Genomic DNA, 26,594 nt, shown 5'->3' on the forward strand with positions numbered 1-26,594 from the left:
TGGACGGATGGGAGCAGAGATGAGGAGCGTGGGCGCTATGGAGCGGGTCGGGGGGGGTGGGTGGTGGATGTTTGGTACCCACCTGCAGGGACCGCACCAGTCCGTTTGTTGGTTGAGGCCGAAGCGAGCCCGGCATTTCTTAGGAGAGCCCGGGTCTGAGCACAATGCACAGCATGCACAAAACAAGAAGGAGGAAAAGCCAAAAAAAAAAGGAGCAGAGGAGGAGGAAAAAGAGGGGTTAGAGGAGGAGAGACACAGAACAGAAAGAGACACAAGAGCTCGTCAGGGCGGAAACCACCAACAGGGCTGTTCGTTCAGAGAAAGCCATCAGGTCAAACGGTTAGTAGCCGGTTACAGCACAGCAAAACATCAATAAATGCCAGAACACACACACAGTTTAGTTAAAGAAACACGTCAGACATCCTGAACACAGGCAGTTAAAAGAGACCGAGAGAGGACAGCCGAGCTGCGACGCTGCTGACACAGGGGTTTAAAGATCTTCACTTTCTGTTCATAAACCGCTTCATCTAAAAATACACTCTGAATTAGATCATTGGCTTCATTCACGCTTCTCATCGGTCTGTTCATTGTTCAAATATATCGACATATTGATTCTGTTCTGCAGAGCCCTCATCAGTCTGCCTCCTCTCACTCTTCTTCCTCCTTTTATAAAATCAGAAATGCTTTGCCCTCAATCTTTCCTTGTGGTGTCAAATATCAACTTTTTTCCAAGACAACAGCTGACTGCTAACATCTATTAACATCCATATTTTTCTGCTTAGCTCTCATGTAAAACAGCAGAGTTTCCTGCAGGACATTTAAGTCAATAAATGATCTACTTCTATGTGTGGTTATTTTTTCATTGGTACAGATAAGTGATGGGAAATATTTCTGAGTGCCTCGGCGGTGAAGGGGAAAAGGGAAAATGCCATGATGTGTGACACTGAGCTCAAACAGTTAAGATCAGGACCCAATGTTTCGTTTGTACATGATGTTTATAATTTAGGTTACGTGGAAAGCCGAGTGGGTGGGCGGTTTGACGTTAGAGACACATCCTGCCTCAAAGACAACAAGATGTTGTGCTACTGAGCGCCAACGCAAAATCAAGCTCAACTGAATCCTCTCGACACTAGCCATTCCTTCTTTCTCAGGGTTCACTGTCTGACAAGGGGGAGATGTTTTAAAGATAGTTTACCTGTATTGGAGTCCTGCAGCTTCTCCCTTTTTCTCCTCTTCTTCTTGCCCTGTGGGAAAAAAAACAAAAAAACAAAACCCCCACCAATGAATTACTGATATCCTCTCGAGTTTCATCCATGCAAATAATTCTGGGATTCCTCTGTGCTTTCCCTGTTAGCTTAATATGTTGAGAATGAGTGGAAAGTAGTCCCCAAACTGAATATTTTTTAAAAAATCTGCACAACATGAAAAAAAGAGGGGGTTCCTTTGTGACATGTAGATAAATGCAAAAAAGTTGAAAGCAGCAACCAGGTCAGGCAACCATCTTTAAATAGTCTACAAAAGCAAGAAAAAGCCAAGAAAGATAAAGAAAAACAAAGAAAACACGTTGCATCGCTAATGTCATTATACACTCGATTCATGCACAACCTGACGTGTCGTCATCGACAAGTATTCAACGAGAAGAAGAGTCGAAAGTGTTTAACGTGGCTTTTTAAAGATCCAAATGTCTTGTTTTCATATTTGTATTTCTTTCTCTCTCCCGTCTGACTGATTTGTAATGTGTGACTGTTGAGGTAAACATCAGAGTTGTTCACACAGATCCGGTTGATGGTGGAGTGAGGCCTCATATTTGGGTGAGATGAAGGATGTGGGTACAGAGCTCCACCGCCTACGCTTCGATGTCTGCCCTCCTCGACTCGCTGTCAGCACTGTCTATGTGGTTACAACAACAATTCGTGCAACTGCACCTTTCTGAGCTTTGTGTCCGTGGGCGTATGTGTGTGTGTGTGTGTGTCGATGTGTGTGCATATACTACAGTATATATATGTTGGCTTTTTTTGGGACTCGGAAGAGAAACCCTCCACAGCTGCGGGGGCGGTGTGTGGACCTTTACTTCCTGTTTTGCTAGGAGGTCCAGAGCAAAGTGAGGAGGGTGATGAGGAGCGAGCGGGGGTTTCTTAAAATGTTGTCTGAAGCTCTGAACGCTCGCGTCGTCACTACAGAAGTTGTTCTATATTTTATAGCTCCAACTATTAGTCGACCAATTGACTGATGATGATAATCACCAACTATTTGATAATTAATTGACTGTTAAAGTCATTTTTCAGGCAAAAAATGCTGTTTTTTTTTTAAAAATTATGGATGCTTCTTACTTTTCTATCATATTTATTTGTTTCCTCTCATTCTGTTTTATTTATTATCTTGAAAGTTAAAAGCGTCAAAGTCGAAGCTCCTCTCTCCCACAGAAAACACTGCTCCTGAAACGCCTCGTCAGTAGTCCCGCCTTTAATTCTGCAACTTTGTGACATCACACTTCATCACCATGTCACACATACGCATTATTTACGCCTAACTACTAATTAACGAGCTGGCTCAGACATGTGTGAGCTGACCAATCAGAAGACACTGGGTATTCAGGGGGGGCTTAAAGAGACAGGAGCTAAAAAACAGAGCTTGTGGGTGGAGGGGGAAAGCAGAGCTACTGCACCGGACAGTATGAGAAAACTGATGTGTTTTTTGAGCATTAAAGCATGTAAATCTATTAAAAACAAAATTATAACCCTGAGAAGTAGCATAATATATCTCCTTTAAACTTAATATACTGGATATTGGACTGACAACACAAGATATTTAAATGTGCTTTTGGTTTCTTCTGACTTTTGGTTTCTTAAAGACTATAAAAACAAGAACTTATCCTGTGAAGCCACAACATGTGGATGATGTTTACATATAAAGCCGTACTTCATCATGAACTAATCAAACTCCACCACTGTGCTGATGTGAGCTGCTTAGACAATGCTCAAAGCTCCATGCATACAGCAAAAGCTCCTACACTTATGATCACAGTTTACTAGAGCTCTGGTTTATAACATATTTGAGAAACGAGCTCAGAAATAATTCAGGACTTTTATTTTGAAAGGTCTACTCATTAAACTCGCCACCCTCCGTCGGCCTCTGCCTTTAAAACGAGATGAAAACGAAATGAAGAATGACATTAGAAGGGAATCAGCGTGCAAAGTTTGTGACATGAAGCACTCGCTCAGATGTTACCAACGCGTTATAAACCACAGCCCAAGTTAAGTGTCACCATAACACATGGTGTGTGTGTGTGTGTGTGTCATGCCTGCCCGAAAAAACAAAAGACAGTAGAGCAGAGAAAAAGCGTAAAACAGGTTTCCACTCTAAAGGGACTGAAAAGCAGCGTCTCTTACAACCTTTGATTCACCTGAGTGTGGCACATTTTCCACATCGACATTACAGGATGGACTTAAACCTGTAAATTATTAGATGAACAATCACTACTACATGATGTTGTGGCAAAAAGGTTGTGTGTCTTGTTTAACCAGGACATAACGTGTGTCACTATTGTCTGGTAATAAAAAGAATGAAGGTATTTTAAAGGGATGCCCATTAAAAAAATAATAAAACTCAGGCAGCGAGGCAGCGAGGCCAGCCATGCGGCCCTGCTCTCTGTTAGTTGAGCAAAACGGGTCGATTTATACCTCTGTGTGATTCAGTGTTTCACAGTTAAACTGACTACTACACATAAACCATGGCAATGTGAAATATACTTGTAGTTAACCAATCAGATGTGCTCTTGCAGCTGCGGCTGTCACTCGTATGTTGTTCGTGATGCTGTCGTGTGTGAGTCATTAAGGTTTTTTGGAAGGTGCATGCAAACTTTTGCACAGGAATACCCACAACCCCTTTCATGCAGCTTCACATTTTTTTTTTTTCCCACCACAGAGGCATAAATCCACCATAAGACGTGTCCCTACCCAATCAGCTTTACTCTTTTCCCCTGCGACCCCGCTAAGGCCCGCCTCCTGCAAGAGTTCAACAGCAAACTGACAAGTCAGAGGCACACAGCAGCCCAGATACAGCACATCCCCAAAACATTAGACTCAAACACATGCACCACACAGGTCTGACTTCCTCCTATAACATCTGAGAGACTTATTTTAATCATTTCATGCCCTAAAAAGTTTGGTGACTTCTGACTGACAGGTCTGGGGGGGGGGTCAATAAACATGCAGGTTGTTGACACAGTAGTCAGTAAGAGAGGTAAAGAGTAACTTCTTCAGCTCTGAGGTGAGAAGATCCCAGTTCACCAAGTTCTGGTTCAATAAACTGATCCTATTCTTTTAGTTTATCTGGGTTTTATTTACAGGGAGTCAAACCAGAGAGAGAAGTCAAGTAGTTGGACGCGTCCTGGTGTTTTCAAATGCAACGTTCTGCCTTTAGGGACAGATTCAAGGTGTGTTGCTACTAATATAATATCCACTGCATGATGTAATAACTTATCAAAGTATAAATAGAGAGGTGAAGTTTTTTTGACCCCACTTGAATTGTGCCATGAAATACACATATGATGTTATCATATGATATGATAAAAGATAGTTTTTCAACTCGAGAAAGGCACAATTTGTCATAAAACTAATGAAATACAAGGCTGTGAAAATACATCATTAGAAAGTCACTACACATCCAACATCACAGACGTGGCTGACATAACGACAGCTGTCGATATGTGCAGATTGATTGTGCTTTTAACCAAAAACTAATTGGTATTTTATCATCTTTATGACAAATTCACAAACATCATATGTGGAGTTCATGGCACAATTCAAACATGATCAAAAGTGTATTTGTCAAATATTATAAAATAATAATGGGGCACTTCACCTCTCTATAGCTCTCACTGCTGTCTTTTATTTTGAAGGAACTTGTTGGTGTTTATTTTAATATAAGAAAATCATGATCAAAATAATGTTCATGAAACTTCCAAGTATAACCGATCATGTTTATAATCTAATATCCCTAATAAGTAGTAATAAGTTTTAATTTTCGAGTAATGTAAAAACATATAATAGCTCAGTAAAAATAAAACACTATAGAAATGTATTGCATTATCATATTTTTGATCACATTTCTCTCTCAACCACATGACTTCTTCACTCTAGCGACGGTTCCCAGGTTATAAAAAATCACAATCCTCCATTAACAAAGTGAGCGTGCCTCCTCGACTTAAATCTTTTTACATCCCCCTCGTTACGTTCTGCACAAATCAGCTTTTTAAAAATCAGCTCAGAAAAAGTTGTCAAGGTGTCTTTTTTTTTATTCCACTCAGTATGGAGGAAGAGGAGACAAGAGGAAGAGGAGCAAGAGGGGGCGGTCCTTACGTAGTTGTCTCGGGCGGACCAGGTCGGGTAGAGCTGCATGTGGAGTTGTCTCTCTTTTCTGGCCAGCTCGTAGTACTTGGCCTGCTCCTCCCGGGTCAGCGCGTGCCACTGGAAAACACAGACACAGATCGAGAGGGAGACTGTGAGTGTCTTGATGTCGTTATCACAGACTGCAGTCGTTTCCTGGCTGCGACTCACACTTTCGGCGAATTAAACGTCAGAAAAAGAAAAAGAAAGGAGAAGAAAAAAGGTGAAAACACAAACACCACTTTCACGAAAGACAATAATACAATTATACAGTAAAAAGTACAAACAAATGAATGAGATACAATAAAAAATAAAACAAGGAGTAGGAAGCTGTAGGTTTTTACTCCTTTTCCAACATGTACGTTGTGTTGTTTTTATTTCACTGTTTGTTTTCTTTTGAAATTTGAAATCAAAATACATCAATCAATCAATCAATCAATCAATCAATCAATCAATCAGAAACCCACCAAAGTAAGTCTGAAGTTAAAAAGTTTAAAGAAATAAGCGAAAGCAAATGCAAAGTGGATAAAATAAAATCCAATTTGTGATGTTTTGTAAAAGAAAATGTTTTAGTTTTATTTGTTAATAAATAAAATAACATGATTCAGTCCAGGAGATATAAAATCAGTCAGAAAAAAGGCAGTGTAAAAAGTAAGAAGTTGTACTTTTGGTTAAATTAAAAGGAAGTTTTGGTGCAGATTACAAACAGCAGCTCATTTCACAGTTTGCAGCACATGCACGTTGTAAATCCAGACTCACACCTGAAGAAAAACGCTCTCCTCACAGCTCCTAACACAGTTTGATCTGCATCTGAACGATATCACACACTTCACCGTCTTATCCTTCTTCAGCATCCCAGTGCGACCAGTTGGGAGCTGCTCTGATCTCAGCAGCACCAGTATGTGAGAGTTCACCTTACCACCGTCCTCTCATGTCCCTCATGTGTGAAATCACAGACTGACCTGGAAAAGGGATTAGTCTGTGTTTTTAGCCGTGTGTGTGCGTTCATCCCCTCACCCTCCGTCCAAGAATCTGGTTGATGGCGGCGCTCTCCTTTAATGTGCACTCTGCGATGACCTTCGCCCTCATCTCCTTCATGTAGAGCATGAAGGCGTTCAGGGGTTTCTTGATGACCGGCTTCTTAGGCTCCTTCTCCCGTTTGACGTCCTGCGGTTTCCTGAGAGGGGGGAGAGGGTTTGTGTATACAAGGAATAAAGTTTGGTGTGTTGTTCCTTTACAGTATGGCAGGTTACATGTTAGGGAACATAAGACAAATCGTTTTTTTTTTTTTTCAATATTTACCGTGCTAATTAGCGAGCCTTAGGTGGATTGTGTTACCACTGGAGAGAGCCAGGCTAACAGTTACCCTCTGTTTTCAGTCTTTGTGCTAAGCTAAGCTAACAAGCTTCTGGCTGAAGCTTCATATTTATGAACAGATACAAGAGTGGTATCAATTTTCTCATCCAACTCCTCGTTAAGAAAACAAGTATGCATATTTCTCAACGTGTCAAACGTATCCGATTATTATTGTAATGACATTTTCCTTTCCCCCATTTCAGTAGATATTAAAATATCAGACAATTACTTGACAATAGTGAGTCAGGTAAACATTTAAATGTATTAAAAACATCCACAATATAGCTCAAACTATTGTCAAACCCTGCAAGAGACAAGTACATTTAAAAGAGGAGGATGTGATGAAGAACAATGAAAGAGGAGTGTGATCGATTGAAACAATGCAGCCGATACTTACACATACATGCTCCTGTCATACTGGTCGTGGTCCTGTTTGCCTGTGGGGGGCACTATGGCTGGGTGGGGGATCCCTGTAGGATGCATGCCTGACGGGCCCAGCATCAGTGAGTGAGGGAACCTTGAGGAGGAAGACAGACAGAAATCTTGTAGTCAGATCAGAGAAGTGTGAGCGAGGTGGGAAGAGAGGACGGAGAGCGTTGAAGCGAGAGCAGACGTTTCGGTAAGCACCGAGCTTGAAAGCATTAAAGCATTTAAGTTGACGAGGCCTCCTGCCTGCTTTGTGACTTGCTTCTTTTTATGTATTCAGCAGTGATGTTAAAAAAAATCTGTCACCACTAGAGGGCGTCCTAGCATTACTGAACGAGAGGCTGGGAGACCAGAAACACGGCACCTTCACATCTTGATGCGTTGTGTGATGTCAAAAAATAATAATTTCACTCTCCATCCATCCATATCAATTGAAGTCTTAAAGGAGGCAAGTTTAGGGATTTTTCAGGAAAGTTTCACAGACAAAAGACAATATTTTTTATGCCAGAAAAGTTTTGTGTCAGCATCTTTACAGTCTGCGGAGATAAAAGAGGAAGAAATGGAGCCTGACTGACAACGAAGCAGCAATAAGCATCAGCTGCTGGCAGCTTGTGGCAGCTGAGCGAGCATCTGGGTCAAAAAATAACCAAAAAATATATTTATATTGTTTGTTTTAACCTGGAGCTCAGAGGTAGGGCTGCACAGAGGAATACATAATTAAAAACAAGCATGTAAGACGAGTTATTCACCACGTTAAAGGTGTGAGATCAAAGAGTCAGATCAGAAAATTTAATGTAATTCTTAATTCTTATATCTATACTAGCTTTCAGGTCTAAAACATATCTATGAAAGGTTGGTGCACCTTTGGTTACTGTGTGACCGAGGCCTTCTGCAGAGAACCTGCAGAGCTGGAAAGCGCTGCGGCGAGAAAGCATCAGTCTGTGGCAGATACAGACTTATACTCTTATATGTGCGTGTGTGCAGACATCTTTAACACTGGTGTCAAATCGGAGTCACAGCTTTAAGCAAATACAGAACAACAAGACAAAACACCTGGCCGAGTGTGACGACACTGTAGCGCTCTCAAACTCACAGCGTGAGTTCATGAGGTTCACACTTTTTCCTGTTCGTGTGTGTCCTTGAAAAACAAAAAAAGCTCTACTGCTTTTTTTAAAATGTAGATTTCTTAGCGAGGGTCAGGGACACACAACAACAGAAAAGGGACAAAAGCGATAGCAAGAAAAAAAGCTGTCAATGTCCTGATGTGTGTGTGCGTGTGTGTGTGCGTGTCAGCATCTTGTATTCTGCAGCAGCGGGTAGCTCGGCTCGGCTCAGTTTGCCTTGACTGAGCTTGTTTTTTGGCGAAAACACTGAACCCGTCCTGTTTACAGCACGCTGGCTCCAATAAGCCTCTGCTCGTGGTATAAACAGGAGTCGATGATGCAGAGCGTTGTTGCTTTTTTTTTTTTTGGGCTCGGTCCGGCTCGGTCCGAGGCCTACGGTACCTGGAGTAGGAGGTGGCGCTGGAGAGGTTGGAGGAGTAGGACTGCCTGAATCCACAGGGGGACAGGCCAGGATAGACTGGCTGGCTCTGCCTGCCACAGCACAGCAGAGGGGAGAGACCGCAACAGTTGATGCCTTTTAGCTTTACAGGAAGACCTTCAGTTCATCCACATGGGGGCAGTTAACCCTTCAGGGCAATTTAATTCTATTATAATCTTAATTTAAATGCAATTTCATGATGAAGATACACATTTAAAAACATTATAAACTCACTCTACTGTGATACAGAGGCACTGCTTTGGGGGAATTTCAACTTATTGTCCACCATTCATCATCTTTCTTTTGAAACATCTTGAAAACACACTGATATCTTTTTAGTTTTATTGATTATCAGACAGCTGGAATCAGAAATAATGAAAAATCTTTATATATATATTTTTCTTGTTTTTGTCCTGTAATTAATATTCTGTCTCTAATTTAAGAGATTTTATTTTATTTTTTTATTTAATTCTACTTGTTTTCTCACTTTTGAGTTTGAGGAGAGGCCTTCGTTTCCCACCTCTCCTGTCCACAGGGCACCTTATCAAACATCAAATTCAAAAGACTTTTCAAGGACTTTCCAGGCCTGATTCTCTAAAATTCAAGAAGCCAAGGATGGATCGAGGTGAACTACTGTTACAACACTGACTTTTTATCATAACATCTAGCAGGTTTTACAGAAGCTCACAGACAAAAATGTGAAAAAAAAAAAAATTAAATTAAATTTCTACTCTTGCACAAAATATATAAATTCAATATATTATAGAATTATATAAATATCTGTGTAGCAGCACGTGTATTTAAATGTATGAGATTTGATGAAATGCATGCAAATAACTACGTAGAATAAACTTCAGCACCGACACGTTTGATAAAAGTAAAACGTGGTGGTTTGATGCTTCTGAGCTTCTTCCTCACATCTATAGAATTATCTTCTGCAGAGGCTCTTGTGATGCTGTGATGCACGGAGATCCCCCGCCGAGCCTCGGATCAGCTCTGTTGACAGCTGTATGTCAATACTTGGCTTACCGGGAGCAGAAACACACACACTCACGCACCATGGGAGGTCGAGAGTGGGGATGGGACGTAAGCAGGAGCCTTTGATATGTATAAAACCACACTTCTCCCCCCAGAGAGCCAATACAACCCCCCCTCCCTTCAGCTGATTCATCCTTATGTTTCAACGTATGCACACACACACACACACTCTCCAATCCACAAACCACCTTTCACAATCTCCATTATCATCACACACACTTCTGCTCATCTCATCCTCTTCCTCTCTCCGCTGTATCCAATCTGTAGCCGCAGGAGGGCGGCGCTGCACGTACAGTAAAAAGCCCAGCGGCAGAGGCCCCGCGGCTGGGACGAGATCCAGAGATCACCGGGCTCATCTCCCGGAGGACCGTTCACGCTGTAATCCTGTTTTACACTACAACACAGGTCAAGTGTTGTTCAGATAAAAGCCAGTTCAAACCAAACGGGCTGGTCTCTGCTCTTTATCTCGCCAGGCAAGCTGCACACACACCAGGACCCAGAGTCCAGAAACAAACCAATCGATCCATCAATTAATTGGATTTATTTTTCAGCACATAGCCAGAAGAGAAAACACCGGCCCTCTTGTGCACCACGCCAACAGCGGCTCCTGAGTGACGGCGGCGCCACATTCGAACAGAAAAACACCCCCCATGTGACAGGCATGGCTGGGCAGAGGTATGCTGGGAATGAGATGAAAAACCAGGCCACATGCTCCATTGTGCTCTGGGTCTGGTCAGCGCTTTGAGCACCGCCGCTGTGACTACAAGTGACAACACCGTAATTACAACACCTGCAAAGTGATGGATTCAGTCCAACGTACGGAGTCTGAAGATGGCAAAGTGGAATAGTTTTCACACTTCGTCTCCGACACCAAAAAAAAGGGACTTTGAGGCCTTAAATATTTTGATTAAGGACCGAGAAGTACATTTGTTACTTGATGTACTAAAGCGATCATAAAATGTGAATTTGGGCTTAATTTTCTGGCTGTTACTGGGCACACCCCAACTTCAAACATCCACATAGCTGCAATTTCAGCTGCTCAATTATGCAGGACGAAGCAAACAAGACATTTCTGCGACAAAGGCTGAAGATCTGGTTCTTTTGGTCTCTCACTTCAGTAATTTGCATGGTGATGTGTGACTTATTCGGTGGAAATGTCTGTTCTTAGGGCCAAACTGTAAAAAAATGCAACTTTAACTGCCAACTCTGCCACTTAGAGCTGCTGTGGTCTCCATGAGAAGGGCTAGTTGGATGGTTGGAAAGGCTCCTACGACCCTTCCCCCACATCTTTACACCACCTTCTGACATTAGTCAATTGTGTGGAGGTGAGAAGAAAGCCAGGATTTGAACTTCTCTCTCTCTCTCTCTTTTCTAATTACCATTTAAAACCAAAACTAGTGAATATATGTGGGTTTTTTTAGACATTGGTAAACCCACCAAAAAAAGGCGATTTACTCCTTTCCCATCGGCAGGAGGCAACGTTTGGTTTTGTTCTTTTTCTTGTGTCACGCCTGAAAGCAGCTTTTTACGTCAGTCTCAAGGCCGACCGAACGATGTTCAAGCGTCACTTAAATGGAGGCGGTCACGGTCCTCCAAATCCACGAGGTCACTATTTGATATGACGACCAGGTCACTGTCGGACCAACAAATCTTGGTATCCAAAGATCAACGGATCATCGGTTTAATTCCCTGACAACTGATTTAGTTTTTCATATTCTTCTGTAAAAAGATAGGCCACATGGTATCAAGCATATTTTGTGGGATATGAAGCAGCTAACACCCTGGAAGTGTTGTTTTTGAAAAGATATTGGGAGAATCACAGATCATGTTTTTAATTTTCGACAATCAAAACCGAGAGCTCATGATGGAAATGTATTTAAGCCCAGATGTCAGAGGAGGGGGAAAAAAAGACATGTTAGTGGGTTTTTTGTCCAGAGTGAATTGGAAAGTATTTCTATTTTTAGGAGGAACAACTACAAATCTAAACATCATCTCATCTCTTTGAATGTGTTTGGACAACACGTACGAACGAGCTCCTTCCCAGAATAATCGGACCTCTACAGGCCGTAGTTCCTCACAGAGACAGGAGGAGGCGGCTGTGCTGCAGTCTCCACTGAAGTTGCAGAGGCTTTTATAAACATCCCCCTCAGCGCTCCGTTCACACTGTATTTAATAATGCAACGTGTTTGGGAGGCTGCAAAGCTGCATCCTTACAAACAACAAAACGCATCTCAAATAATTCCTGACCCCCCTCCTGGTCCGACAAGACTCACCCACCAGCCCGGCAAAGCCCCGGGGGGGTGGGGGGAACATACGGAGGTGGTCATGGAGTGGAGACCAGGCTAATAGTGGAAACAACAGAAACCGTTTTGACATTTAACCAACTCGTTCTCTGTGTTCTCCTCCATCTCCGTCAACAAAGGAGCACACTACAGGGGCCCAAAACAAGCAGATAATCTGGGTTAAAGGAGATTAGCTGCTAATAATATTTGTGAAAAAATCCACAGTCTGAAAAAGATAAAACAGACTTGAGAGACGTCTGGGGACGGACATGAAAAACAGATACACATGTAAGCGAATGCACACACACAAAGTTTTAAGCCTCCGTTCTCCAAATCTCCGTGACATTTGATGTAAGCCTTTAACTGCTCCTGCAGGGGATTTTGTCCAGGCACAGATACTGTAGGTTGTAATAAATGGATTTATGTTGATCCATAAATCAATGGACGTCTGACATTATAAGTTCACAATCAACCAGCATGACATTGAGAGCTCACAATCGACTCAAAAATGATGGAAACTCCAAATGAAACGGCTGAATGTGGAACAGATGTGGCCGAGTTTTCTATGCCGCCGCTGCTGCCGCCTCGAAATGTAGCAGATAAAAGCCAAAAACCACGCATTTTAATGGTTAAATTTGGAGGCTTGAAGGCTGGAGTCTACCTGAATCTGCCAACAATTCCCAGAATCCACCACAATCTTGAGGAAGACTGCAAGTTGCAAGCTGAGCCGTGACAGGATGTCGCATGACTTGTGCTCACCGCCGTCTATTTTCTCCTTCACAGTATACGATGATGATTTCTTGGCAACAACATCCAGTTTTAAACCACATTAAGTCTCTTTACTGATAATTAGATTTTAGTCGTCAGTGGAAGCATGCACTCAGAGGACTTGTTTGTGACAAGATTGTTAATAAAAGAGTTATCATTTAGTCGTCATTTCATAAAAAACTTCTGCATTCCTTTCGTTTCGATCAGAGGTCGAGGTTGAAGAAGAGTCCCGAACACAGAGGATCAAAGGAGGTGGTTTCCATGCTAACGGGCCCTGAGGTTATCTGCTGTGACACCAGGTGAGACAGTGATGTATGTAACACTGACCCGGGTCAGACCGTGGGTGCATGCAGTGCTGTGGGATGATGATGGCGATGATGATGATGGTGTTTGGAAGGGTCGAAGTAAATTGTCTTTTTTGGGACAAATTAATGTTTGAGGGTCAGAGGTTACAGGTCATCAGTGCATCAGCCTGCTAGTTTGGACTAGACTTTGGACTTGGGGTTGGACAAATGATTATATTCATTACTAATTAAACATCTGATTGTTTTCTTGATTAATCAATGAAATGTTTGGGTTTTAAAATGTAAGAAAATCGTGGCAAACATGTGCAGGTGGACACGTTTTAATTCCTTGTTTGCTCTGATGAACGATCCAAAACTCAAAAAGTTTTCAGTTACTGTCGAAAACAAAAAACTCAGCAACAACTCACATTTCAGACAATGAGCATGAGGTGTATTGTCAGCTACTAAATTATTCACATATATATTAAGCTCTTGTGCAGAGATTTGTAGATGTTCAGTCTCCATCACTCACATAATTTCATTGTTTGGTACAAACCGTATTGTTTCTCAGTCATCCTCAACAGAAGTGTGTAGCATCAGTTAGGGGCTGCACCACTGATGACTGTTATTTTTGAGTTATCTGCAGGTTATTTTCTTGGTGTCTGGTATAAAGGTCTGTGGTTCACACAAGAGATTTTCACATTTTGTTCTGGGGCAGAATATAGATCAGTAAACACCACACACATGAAAGTGTTTACATGTCTTTAAAAAGGTGGCTGCTAACAAGTGGCTAAAAGAGACAACACAAGTTCAACACTACAACTCGTAGACTGATCAATTTATAGTTTAGTGTGTGCGGTGTAGTGTAGTAAGAAGCTTTGTGGTGGTGACATCTAAGCCACGATGGAGTCCATTTATAATGTTAGCTTTTTACTTCTGGTGTTTTAATTTAAACTTAAAAAGGTTTGTTCATTTGTGAAGAGTAGCATCAGAAAACTTGTGTTTGTTTTCTGCACTTATCCAATATTTTGTTGAGGGAACCAGGGCGACGCTCACTCCTGCTCTCTGTGGATTAATCGACTTCGGCTCTACATCACTTCTTGTTATGTAACAGACAGAAAGGTGTGTTCCTTTGACGTTGTGGAAAGATTGTGCGTTATAACGAGGTCATCACGGGTACACAAAGGACTGAGTCACAGCTGTACAGATGTGTGTGTGTGTGTGTGTGTGTGTGTGTGTGCGACTCACCAGCCCATGGAGGGAGTGATCTGGCCGACGCCGCCTGGAGGGAGGGAGTAGTACCCTGAGAGGTCCTGGGACTGGTGCCTGTGAACGCCTGGAGGACACACACACACACACACACACACACACAAACACACACACACACACACACACACACGTTAGGTGAGGTCAGCTGCCCTGGGTCCAATGAGCTATTAGCGCTATTAGTCCTCTGGGAACCTGGTATTAAATGCAGAGATACCCTTAACAGTAGTGTGTGTGTGTGATGGACCCTCCACTGGGAGCTGATGTCGCCAGTTGGTTTCACTGGTTTATCCAACACGAGTTACAAGCTGTGGTAAAAAAGTCCCCACATTTTAAAAACACACACAGACACACACCCCAAACATGCACACAAACAAACCATCTCAACATACTTCATCTCTACTTTTAGCAGAAATGTTTTCCAACAAAAGAAACACAGACAGCTCGACTCTGTGCCCTCGCACAGTAAATATCCCGTCTCCCTCTGTCTCCCTCTTTGTGCCCTTCAAAGGAAGTCATTTGTCAACAGGCAGCACCTAGCACTTAGCGCGGCCCGGCTGCTAACCTGTGTTTGCAGCAGAGGAATGCTCTCGATGACTGTAATTTGGCCGCGGCTCCGGGCCTGTTTCAGGACCCCGAGCCACTATAAATCTGGACGTCAGGAATGTGACTGAGTCAGTCGACCTGTCTCACCACTCCGATCCTTCCTCCCCTCCCTCAGTCTGTCCCGCCACGCCCTTCCTCCCTCCTCTTCCTCCTCCTCCTTCATCCTCTCCCGCAGCCCTCCACCCTTCCACCGATCAGACCTTCTTTCTCGTAGTTTCTCACCTCTCTTTTACCTTTTACCCCTCTTTCCCAGGCTTCCCTCCTTCATTACAACTCTTTTCCTTTCCTCTCCCAGAATGTATCCAACCCCCCTGTAATACTTTATGGTCTCTCCCAGATTCATTCTCGCCTTCTCCTCTGCCTCCCCTGGTTTTTTTGCTCTACCCTATGACAAATACATGTAAACAAACATTCCGAGTTGTACCAACAACAAAACCATTTTCACATTAGTCACATATATCTATCCAACTGCAAGAATTCACTATTTTAACCCTCCAGTTCAGCTAATAACCTATTTTTCCCCCTCTATTTCTGGTTTGCCTTATCTTTATGTGTAACAATGCTTGTATAACATCAACCCTGTGATGCATAATCAAGTTATATACATCATTTTTCTCTGGACAACCTGGGCTACCAAAATATGTATGCCGCAGGGATTTCACATGAATGTGTAAATGATTAAATGACCATAAAGACAAAGAAAAAAAAGAAATGTAGCAGGACAAAAAATACAAAGCAGTACTGGTTTGCTGACCAGATATTTTAACTCACTTGTACATTGCATTAATCTCTAGAAATCATAATAAATGCCTTTATAAAGAGCTCTGAGAAGACTTAAGGAAGGAGAAGGGACTCCCCTGCTCTCTACCCTAGGCTCAACATTTTGTAGTCTTTATCAGGGTAATTTCCCCGTCTTATAAACAGGGTTTACCCTCAGGGTGTGTTCAGACTGACAACAGCACCGCTCAACAAAACATGGACTCCTCATTTGTTTCCATGAGAAACACCACACTGCAGCAAACAAACGACAAAACTGTGGTCGGAAAGTTTTAATTGAGTGTAATGTCATTTTGTTAAAGCCAATCAAATTATTCAAGGCTGACCTTATTTTGTGTTTACAGACAATATGACGTGACTCATAGTTGGAGACAGAAGCTCATCAAGTTTCATGTCATCAAATCATCGAAAGAATAAAAGCTGTGTGAGAAAATATCTGAAAGTTTTATGAACACTGGCTTTGTATCAAAGTCAAAGTATTAATTAACTCCGAGGCAAGAAAAACATCCAATTACCGTTCGTAAATGTCTTTTACATGCACCGCTCACAGCAGGAGAAAAGATTGTTCAGTTAAAAAGCTGAAAACAAATAAATTGCAATTATGGGATTAATTAGAAAGGATTCAGCACCTATCGCGCTGTATAATGTTCAAGTTCAATAATGAAGATTTGGAAGTCTCGACGACGCAAAGTCTCGCAACGATGGCTGAGGCTCAATGCTGTTGTAGCATTGTGCTACTTTTCCCTATAAAGCACTAAAACAGAGAAAAGATTTACTGCCTTGATAACTAAAAAAGCTGTAGTCCTGCCTCAGAGTATAAACAACACAGCGGCATCTTTGCATCTGGACTTGCATTTTCTCCACACCAGCCATTGTGTTGTTTTGCCAGAGGGCTATAATCAGTTTGAATCTGCCCTCAGGCTTGTATAGATTATTCTATCTGAGTTCATGTTGTACTGAATAATAGGGAACTGATAAATGACCTCCAGAGCCCCATTCAACTGTTTATGATAGATGTTACTTCCCTTAACATCCCTTTTCCTAGTCACCCAAGTTCCCTGAAATGACTGTATGGCTAACATCAAAAAACACAATGTACACAAGTTTTATTTTGACTGTTCATGTGTCACACTTGAAAGCGATGGAAACATGACACCGGTTTCTGTAAGTCACGTTTCGGCTATCGGCCCTGTTTGTTGTTGGGAAACCTGAAGGGGAAAATTAGCAGCAGTAATGGGGCAGTTTTCTTTGGAATGCCCCTTTTAAAGCGGCCGTCTAATGACAACTACAGCAACTATCTCACGGTCTCCATGTCAGTGTCTCGGGAAACACTTAAAAGGGAAACTATTTGAGTCAAACCGGCTCTGCGTGAGCTCGGTATCAGAACGTGTGCACATTGACGCGAGAGCTGAAAATGGTATTCCTGCACTGATAATGTTGCTGCGGTGGTTATAACCACTGAGAGTGCAAGTGCTGCAGCATCTGAGCCTTTAAATGAGTTGACAAGCAGCCTGTGTGGTGTACATAAAAGAGCCCAAGACCAGAAGAAACTTTGTAGTGTTTTGTTACAGTAAGGGCGGTAATGAGTGCTGACAAATTATACTAAGTATAGGAAGAGTGACTTCTATTAAGACCAAACATCAAAAGTCACACTAATAGTAAAAGTCATTTTTTTACAGTGCAAAACTACAGATTCTGAAAAGCATGTCTAATATGACTCTTTTGGAAATGAAACGTGATGAATAATAAGACAAAAGGCAAAACACGGTTTCCCTTTCCCTCCATGTTGTTTTAAAGCAGAGTGACTCACACTCTCATCATCAATTCATAAATGTAAAACAGAAACGGGAACATGAGCTCCTAAAGAGAGTCATGGTATAGTTTTAAATATTTTACAGTGTTAGGATTTTACTGATCATTTAAAGGAGAGCTGTTATGCAACTTATTTCTCTTTGGAGACTTAAGAAAATGAAATGTATAAAGATAACACAAGTATATAATAGAGTATCATCTGCAGAGAAGCGTATTTTTCTTTAGTAATTAAAAGGCAAAAAATGTAAACTTTATAACTTTTACTTAACTTACTTTAACATGCTTTTTAAAGGGTTAAGTGTGTTTACAGGTCTTGGGGAGTACTATTGCTATGTGAAAAAGTAAGTAAAGATTTAAAGCCTTTTGTGGCTCTAGAGTAAGATGCACATAATCAGATATATTGCCTCCAGTGAAGTTGCATCGTAAGTAATGTAGGCAGCAGCTTTTGAAAAGCAGTCCACTGGTCGTATTGCACTCCTGTAACACGGTTGGACTCATTATGGACGGTTTAAAAACAAATTGATACAGCAGAACCAGAGATATCGCCTATTTATTCCACATTTTTATTCCTGGTGCCTATATTACCCACAATGCAGCTTAGCCACTGAGTGACATCACTGGAGAGAATTTATTACGTTACATGCAGCTTCCTCTGGAGCCCTAAAAAGGCTTTACACTACTTTTTTTCACATATGCAGTAGTACTGTCAACACACTTCATCATGTCAAATTGGTGGAGTTACCAGAAATTGCTAGAAATATGGTCTGAAGCAATGTTAACCGACATTTCAAACTTCACTGCCATTATTCTATAACAATTCCCAAGAAAACACACAAAACCAACAATGCCTTAGTCTGCCTCTCCACGCACCGAGCCCATTCGTTCTTACTAAAAATGTAGATTTAAAAAAAAAAAAACGTGTCTCCTAAAACAGCTTGCAGTTTGTCGTTTTTAGCAAAAATGATTAAAATAGGAATAAAAAGTAAATTTCTTTGTGGCCATTTTAAACCACAGTTACACGTTTGGTTACACATTCTTGTGAGTATTTACAGCAGCTGGAAAGTGTGTGTGTGTTGACCCAAAATAAACTAGAGTTAGTGTTGTTCATGGTAGTGAAGGAACATGCCAACTGCAACAGAGTGGCTCAGTGACAATATAGTTTTTGGACACAAGTGGAGCTCTGTGGCACAGAGGAATTCAGTGTTGGTTTTTGCTCTCTTCATGGATTTGACAGAGCTGACAATAAGAAAATGTAAGAATACAGCCTGATTCTGTCAGCAACACTTCACAAAGTACTCAAAAAAAGCTCTGCTCAGGTGACTGAAGCGTGCAGTTTGCAGACTGTTACTTCACACTCCTGTAGCACACGTACAGTAATACCTGAAGCCCATACGCAACTATACAGTAAGTGTCAACAAGTGTTAATCTTGCACATTAAAGTGTGACAGCGAGCAGACGCGTTTCATTTCTGCTTTTCTCTCTCGTTATTTAACGCTCCATTGTCCGAGCCAACAGTCACATCTGAGGAACAGTCAAAGCGATGTGGCGGTGTCGCATCGACTGCGATCGACTAATTTTGAAACGCATGGTGTTAAGTGGTGTTATGGTTGACTGAAGAAATGAAAGAAGTGACTGGATTGACCAGCTGGATCATAATGTCGAACACTTCAGCCCTTTAAGTCTTAGATTTGTGATTTCTTTACAACACGCATCAAAAACCAATTCTTATTTAGAGCAAAATAATTTTACTATGTTGTTGAAACTGAATCATATTTTGTGGAGATAATGTTTTTTGCTTTTTCCTCTCAAGTCCTCCAGCTGCTCTGCCTCAACTCTGACTGATCTAGGGTGTCTCCTGAGGGACCGACTGATTTACTTGTTACAAACAACTGCTGCCTACTTCAGTTGCCATCAGCTAGGTAGCTCAGTTAGCCATGCAGCTAGCTGACTTTGCTCGGACGGACTGGGAGGTGCACAGCTGTCCATATTTTCACAACAAAATAATTTCATTCCCAAAATAAGTTAAATTATCAACAGAATGAAGAAAAGCAGACGTCTCTGCACTATGTTGCAGAGATACCTAATAAAGTCAGCATGCTAACCAGAGCTCGCCCCTAATGACTTTGTACCTTAAGAGGTGATAATCCCATAATAAACAACATGCTCTGAGCTTGCAGTCTGGGCAGAGTCAGCTATTATGACCATTAGCTACACACTTAAATGAGCTTATTAGCTAATGGCAGCTACAGTTAGCTGCAGTTAGCGGCAACACTGGGGATACGCTGCCCCCTATTTGTTTGTAGCATGCAGTTGAGGTGGCATTTTCATACATATTGCACATTTAACTTCAACTTATTTTTCATTCAGACCTAGTTTAAGCACATTTACTCAAGTGTTATACTTTAACTACAATTTTGAAGTACTTGTACTTGACTTTTTGCTACTTTATACTTCCACTCCACCACATTTTGGAAGCAAAATTTTTACTTTTTTACTCACTTGAAATTAATTTATTTGATCAGATATTAGATTAAAAAAAAAAAACACAAAACACTGCTCTGATAAACACAGAAATGCTGAATACTACTAGTACTTTTGATGCTTAAATAAATGTATTGCCAATGCCTCTTTTCTACTTTTCCCACGTATCAGTGATATCACGGTGAGTTTTAACTTTTCTGGGATCTAACTATTGTGCCTGCATGAGGACACAGAAACAGTATAAAGTTGTTTAACCAGACACAGACTCACTGGTTACCAGGGGAACTGGCGTCCCTGCATCCCCAGTCATTGTCACTTTAAGTCTCTTATTTTAAGTCTCTTGCAGTGTCGTGGGGTGATGATGTAAAGCGGGCGGGGGGGCTTAGGAGTGACAGTCTGTACCTCCACTGTCACGTTTGGGAACTGACGCAGCTAAATTTAGAGCTGGGATTAGGAAAATGTTTATTTTACCTAAAAGCTCTGCAAATATATTTTCACTCGGCTGTATTACGATGTTGCTTCTGATGCTCCCCCCCCAAAAAGACACTGATCTGCAATAGATTCCTCAAACTAAATTTAGGTGAAAGAAGATGTTTTTGTGTCTGACGGTAAGAGGCGGTTTCTTACAATAAGCAGTCCAGACAGGGCACTGACATATGACACAGTTTTGCTTTTCTTGTTGCTTTCGCTATGAGGATAAAATGAATGGAAATTAGGGGGAGGTTGTCAAGGTGAAATACGACTAAAGGTCCTCCAGTTACTTTTTTTAGGCAACAGTGAAAACAGAGAGTAGGGGAAACGACACAGGAAGTAAACTGTGCAGTGAGAATGTAGTGAGAGCTGTGAGGTCAGCGAGGTTAGGAAAAGATACGTTTAACTTTGAATAAAGATAAGAAAGTGGCAGAGCGCAGAAAATACAAGAGATCAAATGATTATACGAGATATAAGAGATGACAATAACGCGATTCAGAATCTTAATGAATGTTGACTTTGAATTTTACCAACCGCATCCATTAATTTTGGTTTTTCACAAGACAGAAACTCAAAACGATGCTCGGCAGCTCCACAAGAGCCAACGCCAGCTACAACAGCAAAAGCACAAAAACAAAACAAAAGCCAGAATTCAACAAGTCTTTACACTGATTATCAATGTGAAGACGGAGGGATTGAAGGATGACTGCACTGAGAGAAGCTTTGAGATGAAACTGTGTTCACTCAGGTACATAAATCAGACTTTCGGTCATAGTCTCTCAGAAAGCATGAATCAGGTTTTTGATTCATGCTTTCTGTGAGAGCATGAATCACAGAAAGCATGAATCAGCGGAGTCCGGCCCTTTGTTCCCTGCTGGCCAACATGACGCTCTCCTCAACCTTGAAACAAATCGAATCAAAGCAAAAGCACGACTCTGTATCAGACGTGCCTGTGGTCGACGGCTCTGCTGCATCTGAAACCAGTGAATCCCAACACAAGGTCGATGACTGACAGGAGAGAAGAGCACGAAATCATATTTATTTTCCTGACTGTTGTGAATTCATGGATCATTTCACACTTTCAGAAATAAAAAAAATAAAAAAATATAGAAAATCCCTCTTTGGCTAAACTGGTCGCAATATGCAAGCAGACATTTCTTTGTTTTAAGTCGTCATGAGCCAAAACTGAGAGACTATCTCCATAAACTCTCATCTATTTCTATGAATCTCTAAAATATCTTTAAAATCTGATACTGCTGCTTGTTTTTTCATGTTTTTTTCCGATACCCCGTCCCTCAGTGCCTCAGATCAGCGCTCCATAACTTCAGCTTTAATCTCTAGATTCTCTGTCAACAGGTATAAAACTGTATTGATCAACGTTGAGCCCAGCGATGCAGGAGGAGTAGATAGGTGCGTCAAAAAAATGGCATCACTGATGAGGTAACCCCGCTACCTGTGACGAGCTGAGGAATGATGTCAGGTGTGTGTGTGTGTGTGTGTGTGTGTGTGCGCGTGCATAATGTTACTTAGTGGAAACGTCGTCAGAATCCAGGTGAGATGATGTGAGAAAGATAGCCAGGTGTTAGCTCTGTGTGTGTGTGTGTGTGTGTGCGTGTGTGTGTGTGCATGCATGCGTGTAAGGGGTTAGAAGCAGGTGGCTCAGTCTGTCATTAAGAGCTGAGTCACGGTGCTAGTCACACGCACACACACACACACATCCACACACACACACACACACACACACACACACACACACGCACACGAGAGTCTAGACCAGACATGGAGAGTGTTTTCGTTGGATAAAGGGGATTTCCAGACGGAGCAGGCAGCAGATTGCCTGAGGTCAGACTCCGATATCTAATCAGAGGCAAGAAAGGACTTTTGTTCAACTCAAGTTTCTGATTTTTCTTCTTCCTCTTCGTCTCAGTCTCTTTCTCCACCCCCCGATTCTCTCATCGTCATCATCACCGCTGTCAAAATTCCTTCACTTATCTCATTCGGACTTACAAACTTTTGTGTCACAGCAGTTCCTCTGGAAATCCCAGGTAGTGCCGGAGGACCCATGATTTCCACCTTATCACATTATGGAGTGATTTCACGGTTATCAGCTGCAGACTTTTACGATGCCAACCTCTGTCTGCACTCTCTCTCGCCTTTTTTTTTTTTTTTTACTATCGCTTGGCACCATTTGTTGTGATCTATGTCTTGTGTTTCAATGAATCATCTTTACTAGTGTAATATAATCAGAGCAATAAAACCATAACCAGTATAATTGTTTTCAGCATCATGTTAACGGAAGAAAAACTGCACCTCAAAGAATATTTTGTCTAAAAAGCTTTCGAGTGATAAAATCATTGACAAGTAGGGACCCCCTTGAAACTAAGATGCTAAATCTCATGTGTGTTGTTACAGCTGTAATGTTCACGCAAAATCAAATATGTCGGGTGAAACAAATTATCTAGGCTTCCTTAAATCCACTCGTGTTGTCACTCAGGTTGTCTGCTCTCAAATCTGCAGAGTAGTTCATAACATCAAACATCAAAATTGCAAATAAATGTGTCCATAATGAAACTGTTCAGTCTCACCCTGACCTTGCAATCAATCAGCGTCCTTCGCTTGAGAGCAACAATGGCGGCTCCACAAGAGGTTAGCGTAGCTGCAATAGCATCTCAGAACTGGAGAGGTTTTTTTAATCGTTGAAAGAAGAGCAAAGAACAAGACTGAAGTCTTTTTTCCTTGATGGAAAAGATGTTTTCATTCCTTTCTCGACTGGTTTTGTTAAGAGTTTGATTTACGATCTCCTGCTGTAGATGGTGATGGACTGATGGTTCGTCCAATCATCTGCCAAGCATCGTTTCCAAACAGTTTCTGAGGGCGACTTCCTTGATGCCTTTCATTAGCATCAGGTTAAGCTCACCTTGCACACACACCGAAAAATGGTTTTGCATTTATGTCTCCTTCCCTACACCAACAAGCTCTCACCAAAGACCTTCATGAATTAAAAGTAAATGGCCTCTGACGTGCCCTTGAGCAAGAAGCTGGATGACCAAACATATTGACAGGAGAAACCAGGGAGTGAACCACCAACCTTGAGATTAACGGATGTGACCACAGCTGTGAGATCCTCCTGACATATTCAGCTCTCTTTAACGACTACTCCACAGATTTAGCATTTTATTCTGAAAAATAAAAAAACTCTATGCATCCCTCTTTCTTTCCAAAAATTGGCACCTACATTTCCCACAATGCAACTAGACTGCAAACAGCTCAGTCTGATATTTGGGTGTGTTTTAGTCGGGGTGGCTAATGTAGCCTTGAGCAGACATGAGGAGCAGGCTGCAGAGCTCCACACCCAGAGTTTGTTTTCTTTATTTCAAACTTGTGGTCTTTGGACCCGACCAACCGATTTATCTGATTTAGTGCAGCTCCCTCTGGAAATCTTTTTACACATGGGCAGCAGTTCTCCAGTTGCTCTTCTGGGGACGATGAACGCGCTCAGTCTGCCGTAGATATTTAAAGTTTTGACCAATGATTTCAGCGTCGTCCTCTGGGGACCATGAATACGTTCAGTATGTTCAACAGTAACCCGGTCAGGAGTTTATGACATATAGCGCGACACACAGAGAAACGGACTGACCGAGCAACAGCGGCAGCCCTTCTTAGTGACGCCTGAAACACAAAAATCATTGTGTTTAAATGTCAGGGTGTGTTTGTTTGTGACTTTCAAACAGAGCACAGTGTGTGTTTGTATGTGCAGCGCTCGCTAAGGAGAACCTTGTGTGTGCTGCTGCAGCGATGGCTTGTGCGATTGTCACTCTAATTGTTTCCATCTTTGTGTGAGTGTGTGTGTGTGTGTGTGTGTGTGGCTGGCGGTCCCTTCAGAGGACCAGGCCACTTCAGAGCAGCCAAGGAACCGCCACAGGCTGACGGAGCCGGTACTGCCACTTCACACACTGTGTGCGTGCCTGAGTTTGTGTGTGTGTGTGTGTACATGTTTGAGGCAGAAGGGAGGGAGCCGGGGTTGCCAAACATGAACGTAATACATGTGTGTGTGTGTAAAAGAGCGAATGAGTAACAAGAACGTGAATATATGACATTCGTTATACGACATTCTTGTGTGTAAAATGAGACAACGCTTGTGTGTGTGTGCGTTGCATTTGTGTCGATGTGATAAATGAAGTGTCGACAGCACAAATGCGTCGCTGTGTGTGTGTGTGTGTGTGTGTGTGTGTGTGTGTGTGGACGGGGACTTCAGGAACAATTCAGCAGCTGTCTGGAGTATGTCTGTGTTTACTCGTGAGTGTATACATGTCTATGAGAGGCCTCTTAAATGTGTGTAATTCAGTATGTCGACAAGAATTCAACAGCAGTAATGACGGCTGTGAGCGTGTGTGTGTACATAAACTTCTGTCTTTTCTGTCTCTGAGCAGGCTTATGGATGTGTACCTGTGTGTGTGTGTGTGTGTGTGTGTGTGTGTGTTCTCACCTGTCTTCTGGCTCATGTCTGTGGGCAGGTGTGGAGGACTCGGGCTGAAGTGCTCGTTGCTGTAGGGCAGGAGGGACGTCAGTGGATGCATCCCGTGAGACTGCTGCACCACCGAAACTTTGTTGGACTGTTGACGAGACACAAAAGATGCAACGTTAATTTAGACGATAACGATGTTGTTTGATTTTTTCCGACATTTTCTGGGGAGGTGAGTCGCCAACAATCAGGCTCGGGGCGGGTGAACCTACAAGTGCAGCAACTCCAGTAAAAACAGGGGGACATATGGTGCCATTGTCTTAGCAAATAAAGGAAGACTCCACCAATTTTACACATTAAAGTGTGTTTACAAGTCTCGGGGAGTGCTCGTGCATGTGAGAAACAAATAAGAATAAAGCCTTTGGTGGCTACAGAGGAAGCTGCGTGTAATTGGATAAATTGCCTCCAGTGATGTCACTCAGTTGCATTGTGGGTAATGTAGGTGCCACGTTTTGCAAAGCAGTGATCTGGGTCTAGCATTGCACTCCCGTAACACTGCTGGATTCATTATGGAGAGTTTAAAAACAGCAGTACAAGAGATATCAGCTTTTTTTACTCCACGCCTACATCACCCACAATGCAACTCTGCCACTGAGTGATATCACTGAAGGTAATTTACATGCAGCTTCCTCTGGAGCCACAAAAAGACCAATAAACACACTTTAATGTGCAAAATGTGTGGAGTTACCCTTTAAACTGTTGAGAGGAATGTTAATAAGGATGAGAATAATTAAATCAATTTAAAAAATAAAATAAAAATGACAAAAAATGAGAGATATGAATGACATAATATGGGATGCAGGACTGATTAAAATACTAAAATGAAATAAACTTGACTGAAATAAATACTTTCAGACGTTTCTTACTGATTCATATGAAGATACTTTAAGTCTGATGATGTTTGGAAGGTAAGTAACGCTGAAAGAAGCTTAAAGATGATATTATATTCAAGGGATGATCTCAATCCTATCTCTTGTCTTCTCTTGATTGATCGGTGACGATTCAAGATGCACGATTAACACAAAAGATGTCATGCCATGCTCTCCAAACATGTTCTTCTTTTGCTCGCTGATACAAAAATCCAAGTAAACACACATTTTAGACATGGTTTGGAACAAACAGATGGGCTGTACTTTGCTCCCATTGGTTTTCAGTGGAGCAGAGAGGAGGAGGAGGTGGAGGAGGTGGAGGAGGGAGGAGGAGGAGGAGGAGGAGGCCCATTTGATCGATAAGCCTTTGATGATCAAGTGAGGCTGCGTGCGAGCTTGTTTGCTTTCATGTTTCTGTTTACAAATGGCTTTCAATAACTTACGTGAAATCTAGTTATTGCTAATGCCCACAGCATGCTGGCTGACATACGATACGTCACGGCGGTTTGCGATGTTGGAGGCAAGCTAACCAGGCAGCCTGGGACGGAGTTACAATGTGCTGGATATGTTTGAACCAGGCCGTGTGTGTGCGTGTGTGTGTGTGTGTGTGTGTGTGTGTGTGTGTGTGTGTGTGTGTGTGTGTGTTGTGTGTTGTGGACTGGGCACTGTAATAGTTTCTGTGGGAGACGAGTACAAATATGCGTCAT

The 26,594-nt window shown here is 42.0% G+C and overlaps 1 protein-coding gene across 6 annotated transcripts in view; it reads right to left on the reverse strand.

Moving 5' to 3' along the window:
* The window catches only part of tcf7 (transcription factor 7), an 80,251-nt gene that overhangs the window by 5,946 nt on the left and 47,711 nt on the right, over positions 1-26,594 (reverse strand). For 2 of the 6 annotated variants that reach the window (XM_084374369.1, XM_084374372.1), the window contains exons 4-12: positions 24,983-25,109; positions 14,332-14,419; positions 8,675-8,764; positions 7,141-7,260; positions 6,405-6,564; positions 5,361-5,468; positions 3,957-4,004; positions 1,196-1,244; positions 83-155 (exon numbers count right to left, since the gene is read on the reverse strand). In XM_084374369.1, coding sequence (XP_084230495.1) covers positions 83-155; positions 1,196-1,244; positions 3,957-4,004; positions 5,361-5,468; positions 6,405-6,564; positions 7,141-7,260; positions 8,675-8,764; positions 14,332-14,419; positions 24,983-25,109 — 863 coding nt within the window. The remainder of the gene's footprint in view (positions 1-82; positions 156-1,195; positions 1,245-3,956; positions 4,005-5,360; positions 5,469-6,404; positions 6,565-7,140; positions 7,261-8,674; positions 8,765-14,331; positions 14,420-24,982; positions 25,110-26,594) is intronic. The other 4 variants (XM_084374371.1, XM_084374370.1, XM_084374373.1 and 1 more) reach the window with 4 other exon arrangements.

The sequence above is a fragment of the Pagrus pagrus genome (genome assembly GCF_965226575.1).
Source record: "Pagrus pagrus genome assembly, chromosome: 14".
NCBI classification, from domain to species: Eukaryota; Metazoa; Chordata; class Actinopteri; order Spariformes; family Sparidae; genus Pagrus; species Pagrus pagrus.